Genomic DNA, 24,057 nt, shown 5'->3' with positions numbered 1-24,057 from the left:
AAATGAGAAGGCCAGAGTATGAATGTTTAAAAAAAAAGTTTTGCATTTATTTATGTTCCTAAAACCATGAAGTACACTTATTTTAACACAGGAAAGCAAAAACTGCTGCAAAAACAACCTAACATCTTCCTACATGTTAACTACTTCTAAAAATGGCCCCAGCAACAGAATTTTAAAATATATTACTTCAATCTAAAGCCCCTTACTACCTACTCACATCCTTTGCACTTCAATGATTCTGCAGTTAAACTAAACCACAATTTTTTCATCTCATGTAATATTTTCAAAACACCAAGTAAAAATTGTCAACCCTAGAAAACAAAGCCTTAACATTTCAATTGAAAAAAAATTCAATTTTAAACTTCTTCACTATTATGAGGAAATGTTTTTATTATCATTATATATAATTATCACATGACACTATAACAAATATATAACAAAAATGATCACATAAATTATCGCTCAAATTAATGAGTTAGGATTAACAAAAGGCCATCAGATCAAAGATTTAATTTAAAAGTCACTGGTCACTTTGGAAAAAGGAATTCTATTGAAGGATAAGCTCAGAAGCCAGCTTACAAAAATTCATAATTGAGTGAGAAGAAAGGAAGTGAAAATACATAACTTTACATGGCTTTTTCAGAATTTAGCCAAGACAAGGGACATTAACAGGGATGGTAAAATCAAGTGAGATGGGTTTTTTCTTTAGTTGTATTAAAGTAGTAGAAAAGATCAGTATGTTTGCAGTAGGAAAGGCATGTGGAGGAAGGAAGAAGATAAATGAGAGGGTAGGATAGAGATAGCAATCTGCTAAAAAAGATGGGATGGGATCAAAGATGAATGCAGACAGGTTTCAAAAAGAAATCTCCTTGAGAGTTCCTTTTCATGAAAGATGAGGATGAAGAAGATATTTGAGGAAGACATCTGAGCAATATTAGATAAGGAGAAGAGAGAGCTCTTAGTGAATGGCATCAATTTTTTCGATGAAATAAGAGATAAGATCCTCAGCTAAGAGGATAATGGCAAGGGATAATATGGAAAAAGCAGAAAGGCATGAAAAGATTTTAGAATAGCCACTGTGGTGAGCAAGAAAGCAATAAGAGTATATTTAAGATTATATAATATAAATTTGTATTGGACTCAGTAAAATTCTGTGATTTTGTCCAGCTCAGGTCACTAGCACAGAAAAAGGCAATAGGTGGTGGAAGTAATCCAAGATTGGAGGTTGGTAAAACATGATCCATAAAAAGTCAATCAGTTCAACTGATTAACCCAAGGGTCAAAATATGAAAAGACAGAGAGCACAATAGACATCATGGCCCAAAGAACAGAAGTCCCAAGCAGGGGAAAAAACATGTTAGGAATGGAAGGGCAAAAGGAAAGATGCAATAATTAGAGTATATGATCTGGCAAAAGAAACTTCAGAGTTCATGAAATTAAAGTGGAAAACTTATAGGCAATGGCAAATAAATTCATCATGTGGTTGCCAAATTTCTGGTGACAAGTCAACCTATACTTAGGTGGGTTATTTCTGAATAATAAATATAGGTCCAGGGCAGTATCCACATTCAAAGCTTAGGAGGACTTTCCAGGTCTTGTGGACTATTATGGTCTCCAAGAAGTCAAAGTCAAACACCACTATAAATGATATAAAGGAAGTAACACTTAGTTAAAAAGCAAAGTTGCTGATTAAATCAATCAAGTTGCCAACTCCAATGCTTTCTGCCTGAGTCTACCTTTGTAACATCTCTCAAAATTATACCTTTCTTCTCCTCTGACACAGCTACCATCCTGGGGCATGCAGGCTTTTATCATTTAATGTCTGGTTGGTTTCCCTGTCTCAAAGCTCTCCCTATTCTAATCCATCGACCACTCAGGTCTTTCAAACTGATCTTTCTAAAGTAGGGGTCTGACCTGGTTATCCTTTATTCAATAAACTCCAGTGACTCCCCTCTACCATGAGCATCATATACAAAATTCTCCGTTTGGCTGTTAAAAGCCTTTCAAACCTGACTTCCTCCTATCTTCCAATTTTCAACCACTTTATTTGCCTCCATCTTACTCTGTAATCTAGTGATACTGGCCTCCTCTTGTTCCTAACATAAAACCCTCTATCTTGTGACACTAGCTGTCTGCCACAGCTGGCATATTCCTCCTTCCTCATCTCCGCCTTCTAGTTTTCCTGGCTTCCTTCATGTCTCAGCTAAAATCTCACTTTTTACAAAAAGCCTTTCCTTAATACTTTCTCTTTCCTTTGAAATTATCTCCAATTTATCCTGCACATAATATTGTTTATACACATTTGCAGGTGTATTATGTCGCCCATTAAACCATGGGCTCCTTGAAAGCAGGGAATATTTCTCTCTCTCTTTTTTTTTTATACTTAGCACAGTGCCTGGGACACAGAAGATGCTCAATAAATGCTTGCTGACTTGGTTTGACTAGTATACTATTAGAATTAGTTTGTGACCTAACATTACTATAAAGGATGGTAAACTCTACTTCAAAGGACCCACATAATGAAGTTGATTTCAAGACTTCTTTCTGATAACATAAAATATATCTCAGGAGAACTCTGAAATGCATAGAACAGGCCTTGGGCCCATAGAAACATGTCCCCAGAGCAGAGGGCAAAACAGGATGGTAGTAGAAGAATGAATCGTAATCACAAAAAAGTACTATGGCAGGACAGATCCAATGACACAAAGTTTATTACTTATATTGAAAGATAATCAACTCTTTAATATTTCAAACTATGGATGATTAAAACATATAGGGGGTTATAACTTTCACACTAGCCTATAAACAACTAATTTCCTATGGGGGGGTAATTAATCAAGTTAATTAATCTTCATGAAAAGAACATCTAAAATGAGAAAAATGAACCTAGATTGTAGGTGAGCTTGGAAAGGATGGAAATGGTTGGAAGAGTCTTGGCGCTCAAGATATTAAATAATTATAACTTTTGATTCTGACATGCAATAGTAAGCCTGCAAAGTATCACAATGCTAGGCTTGGAGTCCAAAGTGACGTTTGTGAAAATTTTGATGTCTGTTTTGACATGATCTGTTCCCACAAAGAATAAAGTTTCTCACTTTATAACCTCGCTCAGCACTTGAGTAAAAAAAATAGTACATGGAGATAAAAAGCATCTGAGAAACACTATTTCTTTCTATAAACAAACTTGAGAATTCCCAGTTCCAAAAGCTACTTGGCTCTCTCAAATGGAACATAACCGTGCCAACTACACCGATATTTCTTGGTAAACGGCTTCCAACTAGATAAGGAATGCTATTCTTTCAAAATTAGACAGATGAACTCTTGAGAACCATATACCCATGAGTGCTCATTTCAATCTCAAAATCTAAAGCCAGAAACGAAAACACAATCCTGAAAACCAACATGTTTTCTCTCTTCCAAGTAAGAGAAGGTATGGCTCTGCCCATGTTGTCCTTCCTTTTCAAATATATTGTTCACTTGCACACAGTAATAATAACATAGCTTGATGACTGACTTAGCTCTTCTCAGCAAAACAATGATCCAAAACAATTCCAAAAGAATCATGATGGAAAATGCCATCTACATCCAGAGAAAGAACTATGGAGAATCTGAATGCAGACTGAAAGATGTTATTTTCACTTTTTTTCTTCTATAGTTATGACTATATTATTAGGAAGTTAAAGTCAGCAAGACCAAAGGAAGAATCAACAATCTGAGACAAAGCAAAGGACAAGGAGGGTGGTTTTTTTTCCCTTTTGTTCTATTTCTTCTTTCCACAACATTAGTAATGTGGAGGGGAGGGAAGATAACATTCACTACATTCACTACTAAAAATATGTATTCAGGGCTTAAAATAAATACTTATTCAGATCTGACTACACACAAATCATTGGACTATGTCCTGGGGCTCAAAACACCAATAAGGAATAAGCTCACATGAAATATACTCATTAAGCATAATTAAAGTCACTTTCTAAAATATTTAGTATTATTTGTAATTTGTCTTCTCTTTTAATAAAAAGGAATCCATTTCTGATCAGCTATTATTTCCCAGAAACTATTATTTCTTAGAAATTCTGTAATAGCATACTGTGCTTCAATGAATTCCTAAAGCATTCCTTTTGTCCTATATCCTTATAATCAAAACACTTCAGTTCATGGGACAACAAATGACTGGGAGTCCTGTTATCATTCATTCAATAAACACAACTATCCCAGAAAGCTATATTATGTTGTATATTACTTCAGCATCAGTATACAATATTTCAGAGTTTTGCTATTGTTCTTGTCTTTTCACTTCATGTTAATTCAGAATTCACTTAAAAAAAACTTTCAAAAGCTGAGTGAAAAACAAAACAAAACAGAACAAAATCTTAAATTTGATTCAGTATGATAGTTTTGCACCTGAATCAATCAACTAGTTTTCCAAATGATACCACAAACTTTTTGATTCAAATCTTTAATTCCTGGCTAACATGAAGACTCTCAGCACCAAGAGCCATGGAACCAGCTGAAGTATACTAGGAATCATCAGCCTAAAACTTGGATCAGGCAGAGAAAGCCTCTATTAATTTAACATAACAAGCTAGAGCCCAAAATGAGTCAGATGAATGAAATGGAAAAATTTTAGTAGTTACTTACTATGGGCAAAGCACAGTGCTTGATGCTGAGGCTACAAATAGAAAATTGAGACAATGCTTTCAAGGAGCTCAAATTCTAACTGGAGAAGACAACACTTAAAAAAAAAGGTTTATGTTAATGTTCACAGCAGAAGAAAAGGTCAGGTGGTACTTAAGCATGAAAAGTACCCAGGGTAAATAGCAGGGCCCAAGGACCTTGGGGAGTAATGGCAGGGCAAATGGTCCCAACCAAGAGGATAATGGGACTAATAGTTAATATGAAGTAGATTATTAGGAAGAGATTTATTACCAGATAGTCTAATGAACTGAGGGAGGAGGAGAAGGGCAAAAGTTATGACTATATTATTAGGAAGTTAAAGTCAAGACCAGAGGAAGAATCAACAATCTGAGACAAAGCAAAGGACAAAAAAGTAAGAAATCAAATAAATAAAGGAAAATAATCTGAATTTAAGAATTAAACCATGGAGTGCAGTGCTACACTTTTGCACTTTTGGATAAAGTATGAATTGTTCATCATAACTGCCTCCTGAACTGGCATAAGTATTCTCTCTCTAAAGGATTATTTCTAATCTCTCTGAGACCAAGATAAGTCCCCCAAATCACCAAACAACTTCGGGCTTCTAGGGACTTTCAGACAACATCAAACTAAAATTCAACTAACATAAGATAAACTAAGTAACTGCGTTTTTATTCACAAAATCATGACAGAAGCATTTGGTGTCTGATACGGAATATTGAAAACAAATAATTAGACTAAAAATATTGACAGTGTCTCTGCAACATGGGATCTAAGAAAAGGGTCTTTTGATTCTAATGATAACCATCCAAAACAAAATATATTTATGACAGAGAAGGGCAATTCACAAAATTAACATTGTTTTAATGAAATATGAATAAATTTTTTTTTTAATCCAAACAACTCTATGCTAAAATGACTAACCTTCACATTTAATTCTATTTTCTATAAGCTCACTTTTAGATACTCCTTTGTCCCATGATTTTAGAAAAGAACAAGACTGGATCCTCTTTAAACTATATTTTTTTGTTTCAAAATTTCAATTACTTTAGGAACCTGAAATATGGAACTTTACCAAAATTTCTAAATAAAAGTTCATCAATACTCCCTATCTCATTCAATTTGGCTTAATTAGCTAGAAGGAAGTCAAGGGCACAAAAAATGTTTGCAAAATATAATTAATTGATAAAAATCATCAACAAAAATGTGATCTGCAATCATGTACCTATCTCTCTTAGTTTTGCTTAAGAGAAAGAGCACTAGACTTGGAATCATGGGAGATCTAGGTTCAAATTAGGCCTCTGAAACACAACAACAGAACAAATCACAATCATTTTAAACCAGTTACTTGTCACATCAGCTCCCACTTTACAAGACTAAAACCAAACATCAATCATCATATTAAGTTTGCTGATGAGCCTAACTCCCCCCATAATATTAATACAAACCACACCCACACTCAAAATACTACTGAAATTATTCTAAAAGTTAAGTCGAACTGAAGATACAAAATTCAATGTAAAGAAACAGGCAGTTTCTGAAAGGATATACTGCAATTAACGCTTTAATCATGGATCTGGAATAAAAAACACACAAAAATATTTTACATACTTTTCTAACAAAAAACCCATTTTATCACATTTTAACTGTTTAAAAGTTGAATATAAATTCTTTAAGGCAATTTAATACTGCCAAGATCCTAAGGTGCTGAAAAATAAGTAAATGTGGATAAGTAAACTTTAAAAAAATAAGTAAATGTGGATAAGTAAACTTCAGTTTACTTATCTACAAGAGGGGACTGAACTACATGACTTTGAAGTTTCTCTTCAATATCAAGTCTTATAAGCTTATGTATACTACCATAAGTTTACTTATCCACATTTACATTTTTTTTAAAAAGTTTAATTCACTTGTAGTCTACATTATATGGACTTTTACAAAAATCCCATAATATTTGTCAGTTAGTATGTCTATCTGGGATGGACAGTATCAATAGCCAAGCTTAGTCCAAAGTTTAAAAAGGATGAGAGCAGGCCTTAGAAAAGCTGCAGCTTCCTTTAATGACTCCTCATTTCCTCTAAAAACAAAGTCCATCTTTTTAAGTACCAACATTCTTTGGATCTTGCTGTGAAACATGGAATAAAACAATATTTCTAAACAACTAAAAATGAATGCTACCCAGAGAGCATTAGGGAGGTAAAAGGTGGATATGAGCAGACTGCAATGTATAACCACAAAGATTCTTCAAAGAAGAAAAGCAGTGAAACATGGCATTGAGGACATGTATGTTAGAAAGATGAAGTGATCCCCTGGCAAGGGAAAACACTGGAGAAGAAATCTAGAAAAGTCTAAATAAAGCACAATGGGTGAATTTCCCTTGGAAAAACTTTTGGAAGGACAAGCAACAATGGATAAACATGGGTGGACTACAATCTGCTCAGCTGAAGGGAATTCTCAAACTCATAAGATCACAGACCCATCTGGACATCTGAGAAAACTAATATCGTTCATGTAGAGCTATCCCCAAGTCAGAAGTCTTTTCTGTATAATTTTCCTACTACTACAAAGTAAAGTCTTTCATATATAATTTTTCATTAGGAAGATCAGCTTAACCAGCTCCTAATTAAATATAAAAGAATTTCTATAGAGTCTATTAGAATATTTTGGTTTTAACATTTCACCTTGTCCAGCCCAAATAAGAATGTATTTTCATAAGATAACTTTAAAAAAAAAAAAAAAAAAAAAAGCAAAAATTAAGACAGTAAGAATAACTAAAATGAAAACAAAAATTGCAAAATTCCTTCTATTTAATTTTGAATTGGCTGGAAGTGGGAGGCTTTAGCAAAAGAGCTACAGATAACAGATTATCCTACAAACCTAGTTAATTCATGTTTGCTACAGTGATCAGGATGCACATTTCTCACTTCTTCAGTATTTATAAATTGTTCAAGTATTGCAATATTTAATATTCTTTGTATAGTTTGGTTCTTTTCATTTTGGTTCATTTTCATTGGTTCATTCATTTCATTCTGGAGATCTCAAAAGGTTTTTTTTTTTTGTTTTTTTTTAATGTCTTAACTTACCACTGAAAGATTTTTTCACCTAAAAAAACTTATTACTACTGTAATGTTAAACTCTATTAGCCTTGAATTATTATATTTTATTAGCATTTTAATTTCTAGATAAAGTTAAAGACAAAGCCACAACAGTGAAGACAACTTTTTCATACTCATTCACAATTCATAAATTTGATCTGTATTTTACAATAGTTTTAGTATGATGTACACAGGTATTTTTTCCACAATTGTGGTAGCAACAGCAAGGTAGAAGAACAGCACTCTAATCACCAGTATTAAATTTTAGACATGGAGTTACTAAATTATTTAAACTCTTTGACCCAGAGATCCCAACACTGTTTTTATAGCCCAAGAGGATTAATGATAACAATACAAGACCCACATATACAAAAATAGTTATAGCAGCATTATTTTAAGAAAAAAAAATCTGCTAACAAATTATGTGCCTATAAAATTATCTTGTTTTTATAATACCAAAATGCTTGTTTTTGTTGGTGACTGTTAAGTTCATACTAAGGAAAAAAATTAAATTACCAAATTATGTGCTCATTCACTGCAAAACAATGAAACAACCTGCAGTATATGAATGTAATGGAATAATTTCACAGCATAATGACAATATGAAAATTTCACAGAAACATGATAAAATGTGTGCAAGAAAAACAGAATCAAGAAAGCAGACCCCAAAAAGCAGCATCCACAATGGCCATGATATCCAAAATAATGTTACTTAAGAACAAAAAAAGTCAGATGCTTAGAGAGATATTAAATGATTAAAGAATTCTTATTTCTATTAACAATTAGGTTTTTAAAAGTGGAAAGTGACCTGTGGGAGATTTAAATATTTACTAGATGGTGTAGCAATCAAAATATCAAGAAAGTCACCGTAAGATAAAAATTTTTTTAAAACTTTTAAGCTTTGAAAACTGATGAGCAAATGAAAGGCTACATTAAATCAACTCAGTGGCTTAAAATACAAACTGCAGAGAATATTCATTATTAGCAGGTGATCAATACCATTTCTAATACTTATTTTCTCAGATGGCTAATGAGTTGATGAGATAAAGCTGTGATATGATTCTTGCATTAGTTAGCCCTTGGAGAACTTTAAGTACACTATATTTCATTTCTTAGAATTCTATACAGTATATAGTTGGAGATGGGAGGGGAGGGAGCGACAGGGAAGCTAATATAAAACTGCTACATGGGGAGTCCCTGTTCTATCTACTTTCACTTCAGTATCGTTCCCAATTCCCTCTCCAAGCAGCAGATGAGGATACTTCCTGGTGACCCCAATTCTTCTTTTAAAGTAGCCATCAAAACAGCAAAAAGAAAGAGATGACTACCAAAACTCATTAGTATGCTCAGGATTAGCATTCCTAAAGTTTATTCAAATAAATTAATCTAATTGAGGAAAACTTAAAAAGAATAAAGAATTAACAAGAACTATAGAATTTGGTGAAATTTTTAACATGTGAGAAATGTTTTTCACCAGCCAAACAGCACAAGAAAATAAATGACAAAACAAAATAAACTGAAATTTAAAATCCAATTTGGTTGTTTTTGTAATTACTTGTGACCCCCCCCCCCCTGCCTTTTTATCTCTGTGTTTTCTTCCTGATGGATCCAAGAAGATAATTCACAAAGACAGACTGGAGGATGGTTTCTGACAGTTCTGGCATAAGGCACAGTATAAGACACAGGTGTTCACAGACATTGAGCTACACACCAAAAAGTATCCCAATGCTCAAGAGAAAAGAGTGGTCAAGATCCCAGACTAGTGATGGGGACTAAGAAGCATTAAGATAAAAGATCCAGAGTTGAAAGTGGTGCTACTGTGAATGGAAGGGGAAAGCCTAGTCTTGCCACTTCTACTTTATTTCTGGTCCTTACTCCAGAAGTGGGAATAAAGTCTCCTCCTCTCATTTCATTTCTACAAGTCAAAGGTACGCATGATGAGAATCTTATCCAGTCATACCTTTACGACCTAGAAAGGCAATACAAAGATGATTGAATGAGACCAACTTTCAAAGAATAGTATTTAGTCTAATGTCCTTTCTCACTTTATTGTATATACAATAAGACAATATATGACCTCAACAGGCCAAGTTTCTGAAGGCAATGGTGTTTAAACAGAGAAAGGAGAAGAATATAAGGACAGGATGGGTGGGGGTTCTCAGCCACACAGACAGCAGATTTTAATATTTTGAACAATATTCCACTGCATCTCTTAGATTAACTCAAACTGTTGGAAGTTCTCGAGGCTCCCAAAGCCCACAAGGTGGGGCTAAGCCTGAGCCTTGGTCTCCTGGGCTCTCCGCTGCAGCGTGCTTCTTCTCAGTAATTACTATCCTCGCGGCACGCTAAGGCTTGCAGAGCACCTCACAAATATGGTTTCATTTGGTCCTCATATCTCCATGGAGCACATCCTGTTGGTACCATCCCTATTTTATAGACAAAGCTATGGAGGCTTCCAGAGCTAGTGACCGCCCAGTCCCAGTCCAATGCTCTGTCTACTGCTCACATGGCCCTGCCTATGCCCCGAGCTTGTCTACACAGCCAGATGGGATCTCCTGAAGCTCCCCACGCTGATGAATTAAGAACCACCCCACCTCCCACATACCTTATCTCACACCTAACTGGACAGAAGAGAGAAGGGGATCCTGGAGTAGCTGGGTGGCACAGCGGATAGAACATGGTAGTCCTGCAGTCAGGAGGATCTGAATTCAAATTCCGCCTCAGAACACTTGGGCAGATCACTTCACCCTGTCTACCTCAGTTTTCTCATCTGTACAATGAGCTGAAGAAGGAAATAGCAAACCACTCCACTATCCTTGCCAAGAAAACCCCAAATGGGGTCACGAGAGTCGGACATAATTGACACAACCCAACAGAAGAGAACTCTGTAGTCCTACCCATAAATGAAAAGAATCTCCCCTCTCACATGCCCAAAAGGTCGGCTAGCTCCTGTGTGAAGATCTTCAAGAAGAGCCAAAAGGAACTTGTCCGTTATTCTTCCTCAAATCCACTTATCTTCCTGAATGTCACAATCCCATAGGCTCCTGCCCTTCAGGACATTCCCACAGGCCACCTTACCTGCCCCCTCCCTCTGACTCACATAAGATTACAGTCTCTCTGGCTTCCATCCCCACTCATCCCCCCTTCCTCAGTTGTGCTGTAGCCTCTGCTCTTCCTGCTGTTTCTCCCTTTCCCAATCCATCTTCTAGCCAGCTACAGCGGCATTCCTCTCATACCACTGACCAGATCACTCTCCTGCTCAAGAAGTTCCAGTGATTTCCTGCTGACCCCAAGATGAAACACAAACTCCTACTTGGAACTTTAGTTCAACCCCAACCTACTTTTTTAGTCTTAACATTCTTCCCCTTTGGCAGCCTACAATTCAGTCAGACCAGCCCCTTTGCTGTACCTCTCCATACCTCCGGCACATGGTATTGTTCCTGCAAACAACTCATAGTCTCTTCTTCCTTCATTTCTGCTTCCTTGAATCCCTAAGTTTCCCTCACAGCTCAGTTCAAGCACCACCTCTCAAGGAAGGCTTTTCCTTACTGCTCTTAGTGTCTTTCCCTTTGAAATTAGTTTTAATTTACTCTGTGTATATTATATGTATATGAATTTACACACACTATCCAATACGATGCAGCATTACAGAGAGAACATGTGTGTGTTTTATACTACTCAATTTAGTATGTAGTAGTGTTTAGATATCTATATATAAAAGACCAGATTAAATTATGAAAAAAAAACATTTTAAGATTTCACCAAAATGTGACAATTTTTCAAGGAAGGCTTTTCCTTACTGCTCTTAATGTCTTTCCCTTTGAAATTAGTTTTAATTTACTCTGTGTATATTATATGTATATGAATTTACACACACCATCCAATTCGATGCAGCATTACAGAGAGAACATGTGTGTGTTTTATACTACTCAATTTAGTATGTAATAGTGTTTAGATATCTATATATAAAAGACCAGATTAAATTATGAAAAAAAAACATTTTAAGATTTCACCAAAATGTGACAATTTTTCTTATGACTGTGAAATCTTAAGATTCAAGAAAATACTTTTTAATCTGGAACACCATTAATAAATAATCACAGATACAGAAAAATTTACAATAGTAAATGTCCAATTCTTAAAGTCTCTCTTCTGAACCAATCTTAGATCATTAATTGCAGATTTAGTTTTTCACAAAGAGTATAATATATCAAAAAATAAAATGTTATTTTATATTACTCTATTATAGATTAACACAATAAATTCATACCAATCAAGAGGAATTTATTAGCTATCCTATTATGGACACTTTACATAAGTCCATTATTATTATATCAAAAAGGCAATAGTTAATACAGATGATGTGATAAGACCTATGTTCAAATCTGGTGCTTTAGTATCTTTGCCAGAGAAATACCATGTGGTATGTGGTCCATGGGCTCATGAAGAGTTGAACATGACTGAACAACTGAACAACTTCAGTTCTACTGTGCAAAAATGTTTGTAGCTATTCTTTTTGTAGTGGTAAGGCACTAGAAATTGAGTGGATACCCATCAGTTGGGGAATGGCCAAATAAGTTATGATATATGAATGTAATGGAATAGTATTGTTCTATAAGAATTGATAAGCAAGCTGATTTCAGAAAAACCTGAAAAGACTTACATGAACTGATGCTGAGTAAAATGAGCAGAATCCAAGAGAACACTGTACACAGTAACAAGATCAACTGATGGACTTCACTCTTTTCAACAATGAAGTGATTAAAGGCAATTCCAATAGATTTGTGATAGAAAGTGCCATCCATATCCAGAGAAAGAACTACAGAGACTGAAAATGGATTGAAGAATAGTATTTTCACCTTTTTTGTTGTAGATGTTGTTTGCTTGGGTTTTTTTCTTTTTATTTTTTCCCCTTTTGATCTGATTTGTGTGTATGGTATGTGTATGTGCGTATATGTGTATGTGCAAGCACAATGAATTTGGAAATGTTTAGAAAAACTCTACAAGTTTAATTTATATCGAATTGTCTGATGTCTTAGAAAGGGGGAGAGAAGAGGGAGAAAAATTTGGAACACAAGATTTTGAAAAGGTGAATGTTGAATACTATCTTTACATGTATTTGGAAAAATAAAATGCTATTTAAAATAAATGAATTAATTAATTAAAAAACAAGCAAAAAAAAGCAATATGGTGCGACTAAAATGTGGTAAGATAAATTAAACATCTACTGGGGGGAGTCCTTCAATCCTTTATAGAGAACTTGGGTTGGAGTAAACAGGATAGGCTTCTTTTGGGAGGTGGGAGGTGGTGAGCTTTGAAGGGAGCTGTAGCCAAGGAGTATTGGCATGGGTAACAGAGATGCTATGGAATAACATGAGGGAAAGAACTAGTTGGCCAATTTGGCTAGAATATAATAAGAGTGGATACTGTGATAGCAATGTAGAAACTTAGGTTGGATTTAGATTATAAAGAGCAAAGCAAAGGATGTCATATTTGAACTCAGATCTTCCTGAGTCTATGTCCAGTGTTCTATCCACTGAACCATCTAGCTAACTCTTTCTGACCATGATACTTGCTAAATCAATTCCCACTTACTTCTTACCTTCCCAACTTCTTTACAATTCCAGCTCCAAAAACAAGAATGAAATCTGCACTAGAAAGAACATGTAAATCAGTTGTTCTCTGACTCCATTCACTATTCATTTTGACTCTGACTCCTAAGTTCAAACATTCCTCTCTGGACATCCCTTCTCTATGTGTTATGTCCTGTTAGAATGTAAGCAAGTGGCACTAAATACAATGGGTGACAAACAGTAAGCATTTAATATCTGTTAAACTGATGTTTTCATTCGTTCTTTCCTGTACATATTATTCTCTCTACATACATACACACACACACACACACACACACACACACACACACACACCCCTTCCTAGAATGTAAGCTCCTTGAAGGCAAAGCCAGTTTCTTTTTTCTCCCTAATTCCTAGTGACTATCACAGGGCCTGGAATAAGTAGCTTTCGCTGAATTGAATACTATTTTTATTTGTTTGGGAAGTAGAAAAAAAAAAAATTCAGAGATCTAGCAAGTTCTTTGCTGCACATTGCCAAGAATTATTTGTGTGGCATAAATGATATTAACAAAAAAATGTTATAGACTAGAAAATGAGGTGAATCAGTCAAGTAGCAAGAATGAAGAATAACACTAGTGTCTTGGAAAGTGTACAAGACAGTCAGAAAATCTGGATTCAAATCCTGATTACAGCAGTTATTTGCTGGATATAACACTGGACACAAAAACTCTCTAAGCCCGAGTTTCCTCATCTATAAAATTGAAATGATATTAATTAATATAGGACTGTTATACGAAAAATGCTTCATAAAGCTTAATACATATATTGATCTAATACTTTATTATGATATAGATGATTAGCCTAAGCACTAAAGTAGCAACAAAACAAAGCTCAAGAATTCTGCCACCACACTGGGAGGTTCTTCTATGTCAGATTTACAGAGAAAAGATATGGAAAAGGATTACACAAGAACAAATAGACAGGTTGCAATCTTTGCCAACTGAGCATGCATTGACATGGATGAGATCATGCAGCAGAAATTTTTTTTTTAAAACATCTGGTTTAAGTGTTCCAATATAACTGTCTTTACATGGAAATATGTTTTATATTATTGCACATGTACAACCTATATCAGATTGCTTCTCATCTTGGAGGTCGGGGAGAAAAGGAGAGATAAAAATTTGGTACTCAAAATCTTTTTAAAAATTAATGGTGACACAAGCATCATATGTAATGGGGATAAACTGAAACCATTCCCAATAAGATCAAGGTTGCCCACCATCACCATTACTATTCAATATTGTATTAGAAATGCTAGCTTTGGCAATAAGAGAAGAAAAAGAAGTAAGGGAAATAAAGTAGGTAATGAGGAAACCAAATTATCACTCTTTGCAGATGTTATGATGGTATACTTAAGAGAACCCTAGAGAATCAACTAAAAAACTATTAAAAATAATCCATAACTTTAGCAAAGTTGTAAGATACAAAATAAATCCACATAAATCATCAGCATTTTTATACATCACTAACAAAATCCAACACCAAGAGTTAAAAAAGAGAAATTCCATTTAAAATAACTGTCAATAGTATAAAATATTTGGGAACCTATCTGCCAAGGGAAAGTCAGGAAGTATATGAGCAAAACTACAAAACACTTTCCACACAAATAAAGTCAGATCTAAGCAACTGGAAAAATATCAAGTGCTGTTGGATAGGTCAAGCGAATATAATAAAGATGACAATATTACCTAAAATAATCTATTTATTTAGCGCTATACCAATCAAACTCCCAAGAAACTATTTTAATGACCTAGAAAAAAATAACAAAATTCATCTGGAAGGACAAAAGGTCTAGAATTTCAAAGGAATTAATAAAGAGAAAAGCAAATGAAGATGGCCTAGCTGTACCAGATCTAAAACTATATTATAAAGCAGCGGTCACCAAAACCATTTGGTATTGACTAAGAAATAAAGTAGTCAAATAGTGGAATACATTAGGTTCACAAGACAAAATAGTCAATGACTATAGCAATCTAGTGTTTGACAAAACCAAAGACCCCAACTTTTGGGATAAGAATTCACTATTTGACAAAAACTGCTGAGAAAATTGGAAACTAGCAGGGCAAAAATTAGGCACTGACCCACACTTAACATCATAAGGTCAAAATGGGTTCATGATCTAGACATAAAGAATGATATTATGAATAAATTAGAAGAACATAGGATAGTTTACCTCCTGAGTTCAAATCTGACCTCAGACACTTGTTAGCTGGGAGATCCTGGGCAAATCACTTAACCCTGCTTGCCTCAGCTCCTCAGCTGTACCGTGAGTCAAAGAAGGAATTGGCAAAACCTCCAGCATCCTTGCCAAGAAAATCCCAAATGGGTCACAAAGAGTCAGATAGTATTTCACCTGATGTTTATTAGTAGGCAGTCATTGAATAAACTTATTTATGTTATGCTTTTTCAAGGCATATCAAATGGTATGTGTGGAAAGAATTGTTGGGAAGAGAATTATAAGGCAATATTTTGTTCTATCCAATCCATTTTTTAACAATAAACAATAAACACAATAGACTCTTACATTGCCTACAACTTTATGCAAGTCACTAATAAAAATATTAAATAACACAAGGGTAAGCACAAATTCTTGATAAATTCCATCTTGCCAGATGCCATAGTAGTCAGAAGGCCAGGCATAAAGTCAGAAAGCTCTGAGTTCAAATGAGGCCTCAGACACTTAATAAATAGTTGTGTGACCCTGAGCAAGTCACTCTATTAGGGTTCTTCAATTTCCTTCCTTGTAAATATGGCAAGTGCCAACCACTTAGATTGTTGTGAGGATCAAATGAAATGGAATGTGATTAGTTTAGTGCCTGGCACAGAGCAAACACTACATAAATGCTTACTATCTTCCCATGCCACACTGATACTTAAACTTGGCCATCCAACTAGTTCTGAATTTGGTTTCCATTAACATCTAATTTCTCTCTCTTTTCTTCAAGAACAGTATGAGATGTGTTACAAAAAGCCTTGCTAAAATATCAGTAGACTGTACAAACAGCATTCCCCTCATTTACTAATTTAGTAATGTTAACAAAAAAGGAAATCGGGTTAGTCAGATGTAATAGTTTCTTGTTAAAGTCATGGTTTCTTTTCTAGATGCTCACTAACCATTCTTTAATGATCAATTCTAGGTTTTTCCTAAGAATCAAAGTCAAGTTTCTTTGCCAACAGTTGGCAGATCCTGCTCTATTCCCTTTCTGAAAATTAAAAGAACATGTGTGCTTCCCCAAACTTGTGGTTCTTCTCTAATATCACTGCCAGTTTTGCAGTAACACTTCCATCACTTCTTCCTGCTGTGATTCACCTGCACCAAGTGACTTTAACTTACCTCTCAAGGGCGACCAGGTAAGTTAATGATCTCAGGCTCCCTGCTGGTCACTTTTGGTCTGTCCTTTCCAGAGTAGGATTGTTTCTCCTTGGAAGAGAAGAGAAACAAGAGGAACTTAGCAGCCCTGCCATCTCTCGCTTGTCAGGTATCATCATCATGCCATACATACATAGATATATTTTGTCCCAAGAGAGCTTTAAAAAATTGTTTTGTCATCATCATCCCTTGACTGCTTTCCATTATTTTGAGCTTTAGTATTCCATTCAGTATTACTAATTTTATAAGATTATGCCACATTTCTAAATTCATTTTCTGCTACTGAGCCTTTTGTATAATTTGTTTAGGAATATAGTTGATAAGTCTTTGTACATCCACATAAGTTGCTTAAGACACATCCCATTTTCCTCCTCATGGGAACTGTCCCCCTCCGTATTTTCAGAATTTCCTTTTTCAGCATTTTCTATCCCTTCTGGACTGCCTTCCTGTGAAGCATTTTAGTCCATGTAATCCTAGCTATTTTTCCTGACTTTTGATATGCTTTTCAAAAATTCAGGGTACACGCCAGATGTCCTTTCCATCTCTATCACAAACCCTAGAATGAAATAGTCAAATTCCCCTCAAGTTTCCCACAATTGTTACCACATTCATCAAATCTTCCCTCATAGTGAGAATTAGACCCCCTACTTGGTTCATTTTGATGACAATAAATTATCAGGTTCTCTGGTTTTGGTAAAGAGAAACTTGTCAATATATATCTGGATAATTGAAGTAATTACAATTTTTTTTTTAATCTTAACTTAAAAATGACCTTGAAAGTTAGTTTCGTAGAACAGAATCATAGAATGTTAGGGCTGGGAGAAATCACAGAGATCATTTAATCTAACCCTCTCATTTTACTAAATAATTTGTCCGAGGTTACATAGAACCTTAGTGCAATACCAACTTCACAGGAGTTTGAGGATCAAAGGAAAACATACATTAATGGTGCTATAAACCTTTAATCCCTTATCAGTGTTAGCTGCGATTATAATTACTGATAGAACCAGGACTAGAACCTGATTTTGGGTTCTCTATCCTGCACTCTTTCTACTTCACTATATTGCCTCTTATTTTTCTGAGTATGACAGTTGCCTACCAAAGCAGATGCTAACAAATATTTGTAAACTGTATAAATATTGTTTTGAATTTGAATTTGAAAAAATTTTGTTTTGAAAGGCAATTGGGGTTAAGTGACTTGTCCAAGATCACAGGTAGTAAGTATTAAAAGTGTCGGATGCCAGATCTGAACTTATAGTTAAGTTTCCAAAAGTTAATGAGTATCTAAATTCTGATAAATCTTAAGTTTTAGCGGCACAACTGTTTTTAGTCCATGTTCAACCTCAGGCTGTTGCACTAGCATATCAACTATAAAACCTCAAAAAAGTAAAATATGTTATCTTAGTTTAAATGCTTAGAATAGATGTAAGGGATGTTTGGCTTTCTTCCTTGAAACATATTATTGTTTCATGAATAATTTTGGCCCATCCAAAAAGATAAAACTGGGTATACATCTATACAACATAGTGCAGTGATTAGAGTGCTAGACCTGGAAGCAGGAAAATCTGACTTCAAATCCTAATTCAGATATTTTTGGACAAATCACTGATATCCTCTTCTGTAAAATGGGAAATTTTATAATCAAAGAATGATTACCATCATAACACCTACCTCCCAAGATTGTTGTGAAGATAAAGATAATAATTATAAAAGCACTTAGCAATGTCTGGAACATAGTAAGTACTATATGTTAGTTATTATTACCATTATTATAATTTTATGTCTACATAATGTCTAAAGATTAATATTCTATCTTTTTGTACCAATGTTGCTTGCCTTTTTTACTATCTCTAAACACTAAGTACAGTACCTAGCATTTAGTAAGCACTTAAATACTGTTGTTGGACTAAGTTCCAGACTTGAAATAAAGGAACTAAATTCAAATCCTTCCTTGGGTATATTATTCATATGACTCTGCTCCAGACATTTGACCTCTTAGCTTCATTTTCCTCATCCATAAAATGGGGATAATAACAGCACTTATAGTACAGGTGGTTGTAACAATCAATGAGATAATCTTTACAAAGCATTCTGTCAATCTTAAAGGCATTATATAAATCTGTTACTATACTATGATTTCATTTCGAAGATAAATAAAATGCAATTGTATTAAAGAATACAAAAGTTTTATTTAATAATTTTAAAATATCATTCATATTAAGAATAGATTCATTTTCAAAAGGATAAAAGATACTGACCACAATAAATTTGGATGGCATTATAAGTGAAGATTACAAACGTTATTACCATTTTCCCTTTTCTTTAAAATACCACTTCATTTAACTGAAATTGCCAGCTCTAATTTATCATTTATAGATTGCACTCATAGAGCATGACTAAAAAAACGTGTTTCTCTTCAAATTGGTAAAAATTAAAGTAGCAATAAGATACAAAGATATACATATAACAATTAAAGTCTCAATAATTTAACAGACACTGCACCATCTAGTGGAAATAGTGTGATCAAAAGGGGTAAAATTCTCCCCAACTGTGAAAAAAGTCCTCTGAGGATTAAAAACAAAAAATAAAACAATATAGTATACATATATACGAATACCCATATCTTCTCAATCTTCAATATTTCAGGAAACTGATTTATTTTGGGTCCCTTTCTTAAATTTTTCCCCTGGAGCTCATTATTTGTCAATAAATTACAATAGATTGAAAGTGAAAGACAAGACCATAAGAAAAGCAGAGCTGTTCAGCCAGAGTTTGAGAAACACTGAAATTATGTGCATTTCAGACTATTTAAATAATTCAAAATATACATGTGTATGTTTGCCAAGAAAACAAAGGATCATTTCATGGTTAGGATATATTAATTCAGCAATTCATAAAATAGACTCATTGCTAGAAAGTAGTAAATTAAATTAAACTCAAGAGTTTCTTTATTTTGATGTCATTTTAAGAACCTATTTACAACTACCTATCAGAATAGGCATAAACCAGGACTAAATTTGCTTACTTTTTAAAAGTGGAAATGAATAGTCAGTCTAAGGAGGAAACATTCTTAGTTATTTTCCTCCGGTACCCTAAATTTTTACACATGTTTTCAAAAGCCAAGTTTGCACGATCTCTTTCCCCATTATACTGTGAGCTCCATGAGAGCAGGGACTGTTTTTTGCCTGTTTTTATATCTTCAACACTTAGCAAAGTGCCTGACATACATATAGTAGACACTTGAAAAATACTTGACTGAATAAACGAAAGCCAAATTGCAGAACACTTGCTTATATACTTACAAGTTACACATTAATAAGTTTAAAACAATACCTAATACATGCCAAATTTTAACGCCAGGTTTTCATTTGAAACAACTTACTTATTTAATAGATCATTAACCTTTATGATAAAGCAAAGACACACTCCTAAATCTGCTCAAAAATTTACAAAGGTTGGTATAGCTTACTGTACAAACCCTTTTTTTGATAGATAGCTTAATTCATCACCTTCATATCACATTTGTCTACCTGATATCTACCATAAGTACTTGGATCAGTCAAAGAGCATGTCTGAAGCATCTACTATGTGCCAGGGGTTGTTCTAAGGGCTGATATTCATAAGCAGCATGAAAAGCAGTTGGAAACAATTATGGAAACTTAGCCAAGTGGTTCAGATGTTTTTTTCAGTCATGTCCAAATCTTTGTGACCCTTTTTTGGAGATAGCAAACTACTCTTTTGAGAAATACCCCCTATTTCCTTTTCTAGTCCACTTTATAGATGAGGAAATAAAGGCAAGCAGAAATTTAAGTGACTTGCCCTAGGTCACACCCTTAGCAAGTGTCAGGCTGGATTTAAATTCTGGAAGATGAATCTTCCTGAGACCAGGATGGGCACCCTACCCACAGTTGCCCAAAACCTAACCAAACCTATGGATTAAATCCACCGCAGATGCCAGATAGGAATCAAGAAAGCCAAAGTAAAATCATGCAGGGTTGGCAGTTTTTCTGCCTACAAAATGAGTACAATATGTAATGACATTTGTTGCTGTTGTTCAGTCATGTTCAACTCTTCATGACCTCATCTGGAACTTTTTTGGCAAAGATACTAGAGTAATTTACCATTTCCTTCTCAGCTCATTTAACAGAAGAGGAAACTGAGGCAAACAGGATGAAGTGATTTGCCCAGAGTCACATTGCTAATAAATGAGATGACCTTTGAACTCAGATCTTCCTGAATCTAGATTCAGGGATTTGCGCACACACCACTGAGCAGCCCCTTGCAATAATAGTAATTAATATTTGTAGAGCTTTGGGGGTCAGCAAAGCATTTTCTACATGTTGTTTTTACATGATTTTCACAAGAATCTTGTGAGAGAAGTACTACAACTATTCATTCCCATGTTACAGGTAAGGAAACTGAAGCCAGGAAGTCCTGTCTTCAGTGGGATTTGAACCCAGGTCTTCTGAATTCCAGGTCCTAGTACTCTATCCACTAAGTCCAGAAGATTACCACAAAAACAAGGATACAAAGTTCCTAAATATAATACTGAGCACTAAGATGCCCAATGGTGCTTTAGCAATCCGGAAAATATTCTCAGACCAATCAGCATTTGAGTGAATTAGGGCAAACCATTTTCCTCTAAAGAGCTTCCATCTCTTCATCAGTAAAAATGGAGATAAGATAATATGCTGGGAGAACAAGTGAAAAGCACAAAGTGCTTTGAATTCCTTAGATAAGGAAAAATGATCAAGTGAATTTTTTACATATAAACCTAATCATTTGAACTAAACAGCAAATCATTACAGTGAATTGAATGGCAAGTACCTCCTATAATACTGCAACCTGGAAATTGGAAATTCAGTTTCTGAATGAAGGCAACCTCAATCAGCAGACTAATTGAAAGAAAAAAAACTTCCCCCTTCCAAAACGTGACTTTAAAATTCCTCTTTTTGTCTGTTTTAGAGCCTGGTGAGGCCTGTGGACCCCTTCCTAGGATAACGCTTTTAAAGATAAAAATAGAGAGAGCGAGCTCGCAAAAGCAACTAATTGTGCAGAAAGCTTTAATATTTAATGTAACTGCAAAGACTAATTTAGGGATTGTTAAAATTATTTTACGTAAATTTTTTAAAGTGCTTAAAACAAGTTCACAGACTACAGATGAAGATTCAGAGCAACCCAGGGCAGGTCCACAAGCACTTAATAAGCGCCTGCTCTGTGCCGTGCTCGAGGCCAGCCACAAAATATAATACCCCCCCCCCCCAGACCTCGGCTTTCTGCAGACTCGGAGGCGTCCGGGGGCCGGGGCCGAGCCAGGGGTCCCAGGTTTCCCGGCCCAGCCTCAGGCAGGGCTTGAGTCCCGCCGCCGGGTCCCGGCTCCGGAGGAGGAGGACAAACCAGCACAAGAGGACAAGAAGGAAGCAAAGCCGGGGCGAGCCAGCACCGAGTTACAGGCGGGGGGGGAGGGGCTTCTGAGGGGGCCCGAGGGAAGCCCCCGCCCGCGGCTCGGCCCCTCCCCCGGGCCACTGTCAAGCTCCGGGAAGGAGCACTTAGTAGGCGCCTGCTGTGCGCGCCACTCGCGGCTACAAAGGAAGCGAAGGTCGCGGCCGGGCGGCAGGGGATCCGGCTCGCATGCCCCCCCCCCCGCTCCGTCCCGCCCCCCGGCCCCGCCTCCCTCCAGGTGCCGCGGCCGGAGCCCGAGCCCGGGCCGAAGGCGGCCGAGCGGGCGGCCGGGGTGCGCCGGGTCTCCTTTACCTGCGGGTGCGACGGCGGAGGAGGCCGCGGAAGGCGCCGCCCGCTCCGCGACCCCTGCTCCTGAGGGCTCGGCGCGGGAGGGAGCGAGGGCGAGGCGGCGGCGGCGGTTGCTGCCGAGGAGCCGGGCACCGGGGCGCTCCCGCTCACATCGCCCAGCGCACCCTCACTCACTAACACTCACACTCGCACCTACACACACGCGCTCGCGCCGACTCTACGGGGAGTCCGGCCCCCACCGCCGCTCCCGGGAGTCACCGCCTGCGCCCCCTCCCCCTGGGGGCGGGGTCACGGCGGGGAGGGGCCTGATCCCCCGCCCCTCGGCCCGCCGGCGCGGAAAGGGCTTTTCCATTGGCCCAGGCCAAGCGACGAGCTCCCTACCTCGCGCTCATTGGTCAGCCGGAGGAAGCTGCTCGCTACCCTAATTGGTCCTGCTTGCGCCGGTGGTCTCCGCCCACACCCCGTCAATCAAGCGTAGCTCCGCCCCCTCTCGCCTCGTCCCCTCGCCCTCTCCTGGCACTCGGCCGGGCACACACCCCCTGCCTCTGGTCTTGGCTGGTTGCAGGTGTTGGCTCCGGCGTCCCAGAGAAACCGGCTTGGGGGAAAGAGCCCTATTACCTGGAGACGCCTGACGCGAAGGCTCATTTCTTACCTGCTCAGCTCCTCACCCTCCCTGCGAGCCTCGGTGACCCTGGAAAACAATCCCTCCGCCACCCTTTCCCCGGCGCACCAGCATCCCTGGAGTCGGGAGAAGGCGCTGAGCGGGTACAAAAGCCTGCGAGCGGGGCTGCAGTGCATGGGCCGCCTTCCGCGCAGGGCTAAAGGCAGCGGATGAGAAAAAGTTAGGGAGGCTTACAGAAAGCGGAAAAAGGGTTACAGTGTTATTAAAAGCAATCTCTAGGTGCAGGCTCCGCTGCGTTAAAAAGCTTTCTCATGAGAACGAGCCGCCCTACCCTCTCCGTTTGGACAGCTTCTCCCCCGAGTCGTTGCGTAGCTCAGTACAACAAACAACTCTGTACGGCAACTCCCGGAGAGCAAACATCTGCAATTCTGGGTCCAAGACAAAGCTAAAAGGAGAGGGGAGGGATTGAGAGCAGTGCAGAAAGGAAAAATGAAGGGCCAGGTAAGGGATTCAGAGACTCAACTGCCTCTAGGGAAAGTAAGGCCCAAGGAAGCCTTAGCTTTTGCTCAAACTCTACCGCGTAACAGTAACAGAGAAGTTATGGAATTTGGGAAAGGAGGGATGGTGTGATGGGGAAATTAATTAGCATAATCAATAACATAAGCGAAGGTCTCCTTCCGTGGAACTTAGAAAAAGGAGGGCATCCTTTGCCAGAAGATCAGCCCCGGCCCTTCTGTGACTTCCTTAATGTTCATAGAGACCACCTGTGTCCTGCCTGTGGCCAAGCATTCCTAGCCCGAAGGGGTCTGATCAGTCACAGTGGGACACACTGTAACTCATTCTAACATAGCAATGTCATTTTGGTCCTCTTCAGAGGAAGGGCAATCACCAACTACCATCACCAAAGTCCACAATGACCTTCAAGTCATG

At 37.1% G+C, this 24,057-nt stretch overlaps 2 protein-coding genes across 6 annotated transcripts in view; one reads left to right on the top strand and one right to left on the bottom strand.

Annotated features, from left to right (window-relative positions):
• The window catches only part of MPP7 (membrane palmitoylated protein 7), a 227,991-nt gene extending 205,189 nt beyond the window's left edge, over positions 1-22,802 (bottom strand). For 3 of the 5 annotated variants that reach the window (XM_031939802.1, XM_031939805.1, XM_031939804.1), the window contains exons 1-2: positions 22,509-22,802; positions 16,719-16,805 (exon numbers count right to left, since the gene is read on the bottom strand). The gene's annotated coding sequence lies outside the window, so the exon portion shown is untranslated. The remainder of the gene's footprint in view (positions 1-16,718; positions 16,806-22,508) is intronic. The other 2 variants (XM_031939799.1, XM_031939798.1) reach the window with 1 other exon arrangement.
• Positions 21,155-22,930, top strand: LOC116419544 (collagen alpha-1(I) chain-like). The gene is made up of 2 exons (XM_031940241.1): positions 21,155-21,163; positions 22,037-22,930. The coding sequence occupies exons 1-2, from the start codon at positions 21,155-21,157 to the stop codon at positions 22,928-22,930; spliced, it is 903 nt and encodes a 300-aa protein (XP_031796101.1).
• Positions 22,931-24,057: the final 1,127 nt, after the last annotated feature.

Source organism: Sarcophilus harrisii, chromosome 5, assembly GCF_902635505.1.
Source record: "Sarcophilus harrisii chromosome 5, mSarHar1.11, whole genome shotgun sequence".
NCBI classification, from domain to species: domain Eukaryota; kingdom Metazoa; phylum Chordata; class Mammalia; order Dasyuromorphia; family Dasyuridae; genus Sarcophilus; species Sarcophilus harrisii.
The sequence above is the reverse complement of the archived record's forward strand: the minus strand, read 5'-3'. Positions and strand labels throughout refer to the sequence as shown.